At 36.3% G+C, this 10061-nt stretch overlaps 1 protein-coding gene across 1 annotated transcript in view; it reads left to right on the forward strand.

The window, feature by feature from the left end:
* Positions 1-9123, forward strand: part of DLGAP5 (DLG associated protein 5) — a 42224-nt gene extending 33101 nt beyond the window's left edge. Inside the window, exons 15-19 of the mRNA XM_068965816.1 lie at positions 2579-2762; positions 4256-4316; positions 5327-5570; positions 6420-6469; positions 8787-9123. Coding sequence (XP_068821917.1) covers positions 2579-2762; positions 4256-4316; positions 5327-5570; positions 6420-6469; positions 8787-8927 — 680 coding nt within the window. The 3' untranslated portion in view covers positions 8928-9123. The remainder of the gene's footprint in view (positions 1-2578; positions 2763-4255; positions 4317-5326; positions 5571-6419; positions 6470-8786) is intronic.
* Positions 9124-10061: the final 938 nt, after the last annotated feature.

A 10061-nucleotide genomic window follows, 5' to 3' on the forward strand; every position in this document is an offset into this window, starting at 1 on the left:
TGAGACTACTTAAGGGAAATACTTTGGTTGGATGGACGCTTGCATAAGAGTTGAAAAACAGTTTTCATGTGAAGATTTATGTGTTTTCACTGTGATTTCTGAGAAATAGCTTATGGAAGATAAGTTTGGTTTCATTTTCATTTGGAGTGAAAATTTTCCTCCAGTGTTTTTGAAATGTAATGAAAGTACCTATTCCCTGATTTTAAAATACTGCCAGGTAACCATCTCTTAATACTTTAGGAAGTCATTCTTTCTTATGATTTTCTAACTCTGGTTGTGTTTTTCATAGGCAATCTTTATTAGATTGAATTTATTTACTTAGATTGAAATTAAATATAAGCCATAAATGAGAGGTCATAGTTGAAGTAATCTGTTCCTTAAATCTTGGTAGACACTTCTGTTAATGCTTTAAGTGCTAGATGTTTATTTCCAAGGAGAAGCAGACCAAGTCTTCTTTAAGTACTAATTAGCAGAAGGGATTTTTTTTTTTTCTATTATCTAACTGTGTCCACTAGGAAGATTTCTGACAATAAAGTTGAGTTGCTATCTAATATTTACTTTAAAATGTAAATTTATCACCAAGTATTTTATAACCTCCCAATCAATTTAGGTATCACACCTAGTGTGTGGTTTTGATGTGTTTCCTTTCTTCTAAGCAGCTATGCTCCCTGGATGCCCAGGAATTGCCTCACTGCTAATGACACGGCTCCTTGCTGCTTACTTTCCAAGGATCCTAGTAGTTTGCAGGACTGTGGGTTCACTGCTGTGTGTTCTTTCATGTCCCATCTTGGCACTTATGACTAGAGAGATCAAGGTTTTTGACCAAAATTTATCTTTTTGAAATTGAGTTTTAATTATAGAACACATAGGTTATATGAGGTTTGTTATAAAACAGAAGTCCCCCAAGAAGCCCCTATTTGTTATGTCCTCAAGATCACCACTTCCAGTGCTTAGAGGAATCTTTGGGTATTATTTATGGCCTTTTCTAAATAAAGTGTAGATTTTTTTCTTGAATTATTTCTTTGATATACTTTCCTTGGTTCTCTCTGATCTTTCTTCCAGAAGCACATGTCTTTCCCCTGGTAATAGGCTATCATTCTTTCCTGTACTTGTCATTTTCTTCTACTTCCTGAATTTCTTCAACTTTCCTGTTGACGATGTTTTTAATTCCTAAGAGCTCTCTCTCATTCTTTGGATGTTCCGTTTTATAATATTCTGTACTTGTTTCTTAAGTGCGTTGTCTTATCTTTCTGCAGACATTAATGATAACTTTTATGTATTCTTCTCCTGGAGAGTCAATATTTGTTCCAAAATACTCTTATCTGTTTGGTTTTGGTTTCTGTCTCTTGTATCAGAGGCTTCCCTTGGGTATCTAATGGCAATTCACTGCCTGCTCACAGCGATGAGCAGGGCTCTGCATGGCAGCACATGGGTGGTAGGGTTTTTACTGTGGGATGATTTAGCTGCATTGTTATGGGGATGATTTAGCTGCATTGTTATGCTGTATTTAAGTCTTTTCTCATGGGCTAGTCAGATTCTCATGGGGTCGCTAAGAGTCTGAGCGACTCACTTTCACTTTTCACTTTCATGCATTGGAGAAGGAAATGGCCACCCGCTCCAGTGTTCTTGTCTGGAGAATCCCAGGGACGGTGGAGCCTGATGGGCTCCCATTGGGTCGTACAGAGTCAGACATGACTGAAGCGACTTAGCAGCAGCAGCAGTCAGGTTCTCCAGAGATCTTTCCAATCTGCTGCCTGGAGGGTATAATTCTGGCTGCCAGTCTTTCAGGAGCTACATGGAGGGAGGGAAACTGAGTGTATCAACAGTTTTAAAAATACTCATTTCATCCCCCCTTTTCCACATAGTACTCATCTTTGAATTGTATCCCCTAAACCAGAGACCCTCTATTTCAACTTTTTAGGGGAAATAAGCCTCTAGTTTTTTTTTTAATCTTCATGGTGGGAGGGGATTGTTCACAGCTGCCCAGCTGTGCATAATGAGGAAAGGCGTCTGGACTCTTAATTGTTTTTTAAACTGACTTTGAACCAATCTTCCTGTTATTACCTGTGCTCCTAGCGATTCTTGACGCCACCAATTCTTTTTGAGGAGTACTGTGGTATAAACTGGGCTGATTCACATCTTTCCTGACTGGTGGCTTAGGATTTATTTTCTCAGGTTTACTAGGAAATACACTACTCACCCATCTATATTGCACTTCCAAAATTTCCTGAGTTTTGTTGTCTCTTTGTTTCGCCTGTCCTTGAAAATTACATTCCAAATTTTAAAAGTCACTGACCTTAAAAAAAGAGGATGCTTTGTCCTTGTAGTGTTCTCCCTTTTAAGATTATCTCTTTACTGTTTATAGTAGTGAAATGTTAAGAGGAAGCCTTTAGTTTGTGTGTTCAGTATCATCTTTAACTGAAAGTCTCAGGCATTTGAGTTTAACAAACATTATTTTTTATAGGAGAAAGAAGCTAGTTGTTAGGGGAATAGGAAGAATTGGCACTGTCTCTCTAACTATAGTGAAAAATGAATGAAAGAGCTTTTTGGTATTGAGATGATTTCTTTCATCTTCTAGGACTTTCTTCTGAATGTGTTTCTCAAAGACTTAAAACACCTCAGTCTGTCAGCAAAACTGTGTCTGAGACCAGGGCTGAGATGGGCCTTCTAAGACAAACTACATCACCAGAGAATCCTGGTCCTCAGGGTGCCAAAAGTGAACATGTTGATAAGACTTTGATTTCAAATATTCCTGGAAACAGGTATTTCTTTAATGTGTTATTACTAAGAGTTTAACAGATGTAGACATTAAATACCATTTCCAATTGTTAACCTGTTAAGTATGCAACACATATATTTTTAAATTTCACAATGACCATAACATATAGGCAATATTTCTGTTTTATAAAGGAGGAAATTAAGGCTTCAGATTTCAGATTTGGAAATGGTCATATCTAGAAGGATAAAATAAATTCTGCAGAACTAAGAAGAAAAGAAACAATGTAGTGTTCTTTGGTGCTAAGCAGTATAGTGTTCTTTTGTATGCAGTTTTGGTGCTTGACACATCTGAGCTCAAAACCAGTCATGTGACATACTATGAAACTTCAGGTCAAGTTTAATTAACTCAGCTTCAGTTTCATCATGTATAAAATAGTGCTGTTACGTCCCTGCAGGGTCATTAAGAGGTAGGCACTTTTGTACCAGCCTTTATGGAAAGTACCTTGGGAATCTTGACTTGACAGATGGCAGAGCAGACAAGGGGGAGCTAATACGTACTGAACAATTATTATGGGCTGGACATGGTTCTAGGTTCCTATCACATATTATCTCATTCAGTCCTCAGAACAACCATGTGAGGTACTGAATCCCCATTTTTCAAAAATGAGAAAATTTGGAAAGTGAGTAAGTTACCCAAATTCACCTTGAGAACACCCTATAACTTGAAATGGGGGAAACAAATTAAAGTTTTTCTTCGTAAGTATTTCATGGAACAAGTTGTAAAATTTCTAGTTTTTAATGTAAGCCACAGTGTATTTAGCATTTGTGGCAGTTAAAATACTTTAGATGCTTTAAAACTCTGGGGATTATAAGATACCAATTTATTGTCATTTCTTATCCTGCAGTTCATTTTCTTGTACTAAGAAGATCCAAAATTGTATTTAAGTGATATTACAAGTGCTATTTAGGATTTCTCTTTACTGTTTAATTTCTAAAAATAGTCTCAAAAAAAAAAAAAAGTCTCAAAAGAGCCTTTTTACAAACAATTTTGTACAATGAAGGCAAAGTGAAGCTGAAAACCAGAAAAATAGAGTATACTTAAAAAAAAACTCCAAGAGATTGAGACAGGTGTTTCTAATAAAACGTGAGTTAAGAACTTCAGGATTTGAATGTATTGTGCTGTAGCTAACAAGTAAATGTAGCCAACTCCAGCTATACAATACTTGCATGTTGCTTCCATCCCCTAGAAGTAAGCTTTAGCTTCCCCTTCCCTAGTATGTGGCTCTGGATTTGGCTGAGGTTCAAAAGATTTCCAATAGACTGACCAGCATGGTCAGAGGCTTGCAAGCATTCTGGGGAAAATGCATTTGGTTTCTAAGGCCATCCTGTAGTAGCTATCATCAAAAACTAATCTATTTGGATCAGGCCTGATCTTAGATGAGGGCCCATCTCTGACCCATAAAGGATAGTCTCAAAACAAGTCAAGACAGCAATATGTTTAATTTTCTGAGTACAGTGCTTCTTTTTTCTTTTTCAGGAACAGCATAGGAAAAGATGCTAAGTGTCTTGGATTACAAGATTTAATTGAAATGAACCATGTAAGTCCTGTTCCGATGCATTAGGTAGCCCAGGATGTTATCTATTTGTATCAATATATATAGTAACTCCATAAACAACCCCCAGAATTTCCACTGGAAATCTTAATCAGTCATATGAAATGATAGTTCTTATTCCTTTGGCTTGTTTGAGACCATAGTGCCAATTTGTATTTCAGCTTACATCAAGGTTATTTTTGTAAATAAAGTTTTATTGTACTACAGCCACTGTCATTCATTTATATATTTGGCTGCTTTAAAAAGACAATGATAGAGTGATCAGTGTTTGTGTCAGAGACTGGCTTACAAAGCCTAAAATATTTATAGTTGACTCTTGAACAACAGAGGGCTTTCCAGGTGGTGTAATGGTAAAGAATCTGGAAACTTCAGTTCTAGCCCTGGATCAAGAAGATTCTTTGGAGTAGGAAATGGCAACCCAACTCCAGTATTCTTGCCTAGAGAATTCTATGGACAGAGGAGCCTGGCAGGCTGCAGTCCTTCAGGTCACAAAGAGTTGGACACAGCTGAGCACACACACACTTGAACGACAGCAAGAGGGGTGTGCCATCCCTCTGCACAGTTGAAAATCCACATAAAACTTACGTTGGCCCACTCCTTATACTTGGTTCTTCCATGTTAGTAGTTTTGCATCTGTGGATTCAACAACTGCAGATCCTATAGTATTTACCACTGAAAAGATTCTAAGTGGACCCTTGCAGTTCAAACATGTATTGTTCAAGAGTCCATCATACACCTGGCCCTTCACATAGAATGTTTGTCAATCTCTGAACCGGGATATTGGTACTTGCTGAGAAACTTTCCTTCAGTTATACTATTGCTGTAATATTATCTGATCTCATTGTTCAAGAAGCAAGATAGTAGGATGGATTTATAGTGTTCTTTAGCTTGTGCTCAGAATGTCATCCCTCTATTATTATTTTAAATAGTGACAAGACTTTTTATGTTTATTTAACTTTTGGGTAATTAAATATAAAAACCATTTTTACTTCCAGGGTATAAATAAGATAAACTTTGAGATAGATTGTTTATCTAGTAAAAGAATGAATTTGGCTCTCCATGCTGGCAAAGTAGCAGATGATATTAATACTAACAAAAAGGAAGAAGTTTCAGATGTTGTGGAAGGAATGGAACTAAATTCAGTTACAACACAAGATGTTTTGATGATTAGCCCTGAAAAAAATATAGAATCACAAAATAACATCTCATGGGAAGAAGAAACAAAAAGTTCTCAGCCAGGTAAGGTCTTTTTAATGTATTTAAATAAGGTTTCATTAAAAAATGAACTTGTCCTAAAGTATAGATTATTGTAGATACTTCTGGATATAGTTTCCAAGAATAAAGGTTGAGAAACTGGACACTTGCTGTAAATATCTAATGAGAATTAGTTCTTGTTGTGGTAACCCACTCTCTACCCCAAACCTTTTGAGACAGACTTGTTAAAAATCAGCAGCAGATACTAATCCATGTTGAATGACAGGAGCACTTTTGATTAGACCTAACTATCTGGGGTCCTTTGCTGTTTGTGAAGGCTCAGAATTAGAAAAATTCCCTTAAACTTTTTTTAGTTCTCTTCTTTTCCATCAAAGAACCTCAAACCTTTCTTTAAAAATGTCCCTTTTTTCTGCACTAATACCTTTTCTTACCTGTTTTGTTGCGATTGTTCTTCAATAGGAAATGGCTCTTGTATTTATGTTATAATGTAATGTGTGCTGGTTTCACCTCCTGTTTTTACCTGTTACCCTATGGTGCTGTTCTGGTTGGGGCCTAAGGTAAAATAAACATTATAACATTGGGCAGACACTTAATGCACTTCTGCTGTGTTCTTATAGCGTCTTTTGGGTACCTTTAAATTACAAGCATGAGATTTATTTAGAGAAGACTTAGTTTACTGAAATTAAGGATGAGAATTTTACGAAGAAATTTAACTACATTTAAAAAGATATAGCATAAGATGGCCCACATTTTTCTTCGCCTTTGATATTTGGAAGTTTTCATATCTTTTAAGTCTGTCCTTTTCTAACAACCCTTAACTGCGAGAATATTCTTTAAAAAGTTAAAAATTATTCTTTTTTTTTTTTTTTTCAGTATTATGTGATAATAAAAGTCTCAGTACTGGATGCCATCTTCTTGATTCAGTAAGTTTTCAATTTATTTGAAAAGTTCTTTGTATTTTAGATTTGTTTTATAAAATGAGCGTTATTTTTCAGTTTATATGCACAGTTTAAAATGTACATCTTATCACTATTTACTCTGAAGTCCTTTTTTGTTCATTTTTTTCTCAAAATGGGGAAAAAATTTTCATATACTTTATAGTATGCTTTAGTATTAAACTGAAGATTTAATTCTTTATATGGTTTATGTATCAAATTTGTTGTGACAGATTGGTTGAATACTTAGTATGCTTAGTATTTCTCAAGAAATACTAAGATGCAAGAAAAGGATAACACAAGATTTATACCCTTTTGAAGTATACAGTTGAGAAGAAAATGTCTATCCTATCTTCAGTCATCAATGCTTATTTTCATTGTAATTCTTTTAGATTGCTGTTTTTATGTCCTGTTATTTTATTTGGAAGCCCCCCGACCTTTACCTTTTAGTGACCTCTTGCCTCTAAGTCTAGTCCAGACATTTGCCTGTCTGTGAAGCCTTCCTGTAAAAGCTCTCATCTCTCACCTGTTCCTCTGTAGACAAAGGCGTACAGTACATGCAGTACACACATTTAATCTCTTTTTGAGAGTATAATATGAATAAACTTGCATTCGTAAAACATACGATGCTTTCAGGAATCTATTTCCCTTATTAACTATAAGTTCCTCTTTGGGCAGAGCTGTCTGATTCATATTCATGGATGCTGGCACTTAACAGTAGGACATAAATGGAAGCGTGCTCTCTTGCCTACTGAGTGTCTGCAGCATTGGTTTTCAGCCCCACTCCCAGATATTTTTATTTCAGTGATCTGGTTTTGGACGTTCACCAGGCAATTTATGTAGCCAGGGTCAGCAACTCTGGTTTACAGCCTTAACCTGGAAATTTTCCAGGGACAATTGTTAAAACGAGTCAGGGAATGGGCTTTTTTGCTAATCTTCAGTCTCAGAATATAAAAAAATCATTAAGGCAAATGTAGGATAAAACAGCAACAATTTTTGTTAATCTCACGAAGCCTGACGAATGCTTGGCTTTCTTACACCACTAATTCCTTAAGGACCTCTGACTATGTTGACTTTTTATTATCTTTCAAAGCTGCCTTCTCCATATTCAGCCTTCAGGGCTCGCTGCATCTCAGGAGCAGAATGGTTACTGTGACGTGCACTGTTCATTCTTGGTTTCAGCCTTCTTTACTCAGAGGCTGACACCTAGACGGACAGGGATTTCAGCATGAGGCCAGTTTATAGAAACCTGATTTAATCTCGTTCCCAGTTCTCAACTCTACATGATTGGTTCTGATAATATATGATATTATAAATAAGTCTAGAAGTTAATCATAACATTCTGTTTTTTGATATATTATTAGTAATATAATTAAAATTGCTTCACAGTTATACATTTTCTTGTTGATAAATCTTAGTATCTTATAACTTAGTCTCCCTGTGAGTTATTTTCCATTCCCATAAATATTAGGATTTATATTCTAGGATCTTTTTAATAGGTATACCTTTAGACCCACACGATTACCAGCATAATTTAAACCTGAAGTAGGGCTTGAGGGAGAACAAAGAGAAGGATCCTGGCAGGATCACACCAGTAAAAGTTCTGCTAATTACAGTGATGTGGACTAGGGTGTGTGGAATCTGCCTAAGTAGCTTCAGTTTTAGTCACCCTGCATATGTTACTGAAGTCTGTCACCTTTTAAGGCATGTATTCCTTTTTAGAAATATTTATTTTTTAAAAATTTATTTTTAACTGGAGGATAATTGCTTCCCAATGTTCTGTTGGTTTCTGCCACACAAAAGCATGAATCAGCCATGAGTATACATATGTCCTTTCCCTCTTGAATCTCCCCCTCACCTCCCATCCCATCCCACCCCTCTAGGTGGAGCTTCCTGTGTTATGCAGCAACTTCCCACTAGCTCTCTGTTTTATATATGATACTCTATATGTTTCAGTACTTCTCAGTTTGTCCCACCCTCTCCTTCCTCCACTGTATCCAGAAGGTTGTTCTCTATGTCTGCATCTCTGTTCCTGCCTTGCAAATAGGTTCATCAGTACCATTTTTCTAGGTTCCATATATAAGGTATATACTCCTAATATACTTTTCAATTTTAAAAAATCTCTATTTTGAAATTAGATCCATGGAGGGTAGCATAACATTATGTTACTAAGAATTTTATCATTGTGTACAAAAAATGTTGTTTATATTATTAATTAATCCACTACTAATTTGAAAGATTGAACACTCACTTGGTAAAACTCTTGATAATTACTTCAGTGGCTTCTCTTAAATTTCTTCTCTAGCCAGGCCTGAACTGCAGTAATACATTCATTCAGGTGGAGAGAAGACATCAAGAACAGACCAGACACATTTCCTTTGGTGGTAACCTGATTTCCTTTTCACCTCTGAAGCCTCTCAGTGGAGAACAACCAGAAAAATTTTAAATTTAAAAATAAATCCAGACATCTTTCTTCATGTCATCAGTGCTGTGTTCTTAGAATATTGAAAAGTTGAAGAGTGTTTGTGTTCACTGCTGTTCAAGCCACTTGTAGACTGTTGACCCTCCTTAGGTGGATGCAGAACCTGTGGATACTGAGAGCCTGCTGTTAAGAGATTTAAGCATCCTTGAATTTTGGTATCTGTGTGTGTGTGAGGGGACGGGGGTGATCATGGGACCAACCCAACCACCCCCCTCAGGATTCTGAGGAATGATTGTGTAATATTTTAATATTCAGTGTTCATCAAAGTGTATTTTAGCTATGATACTATTTCTCAAGGGAAGTGGGGATATGTTGTATATTAACCAATGCAGAATAAAAATGTACTGTGCCTTGCCTCTCTTGTTTAAAATGTATAAGCTTAAGTATACCTGCTCAGAGCTTACTAACATTCTTCAGTTTAATTGAAATATAATGTTAAACTTTGACAAATATTTGCATTCTTTTATACTTTATTCTTAGTTTGAACTCTTAAATTTGTTGATATTGAATAGCTTACATATTGCATTTTCAGGGTATGTGGAGTTTCTTTAGCTATCAATCAGTATATTTGGAATACTTTCTCCTTTATAAAACTCTTGACTGTAGGATTGTAGAAGACAGGGGCTTCAGTACAACAGAGCACTAAGCTGACTCATAAGTAGCAGAAGCTTCCCATCAGACCTGGGGCCAGTTATTTCTGTTTGCAAATGAGGTGAGTGTTGGGGGTATTCACTGAACAAGCAGCACCTTTATGGATAATTCTTTAAGATGAGGGCCTTCCAAACAAGAAAGGAAAAGCACGTCCACTTTTGTTAGAGGAAGTTGTGTTGGGCTTGTAGAAAAGACAGTATTATCAAAGTTGGGAGTTTTCTAAGGGTCCAGGGCCATGAACATGTAAAAGAGATGAGTACAGAGCAACCCAAGACTTAGAACATACATAAAGCGATATGTGATATAACAATAAGATAACATTTGCCCTCAAGGATGAAGTCAGTGTGTGCATGCTTGGTTGTGTCTAACTCTTTGCGACCCCGTGGACTGTAGCTTGCCAGGCTCCTCTGTCCATGAGATTTTCCAGGCAAGAATACTGGAGTGGGT

Source organism: Capricornis sumatraensis, chromosome 2 (genome assembly GCF_032405125.1).
Source record: "Capricornis sumatraensis isolate serow.1 chromosome 2, serow.2, whole genome shotgun sequence".
Classification (NCBI taxonomy): Eukaryota; Metazoa; Chordata; class Mammalia; order Artiodactyla; family Bovidae; genus Capricornis; species Capricornis sumatraensis.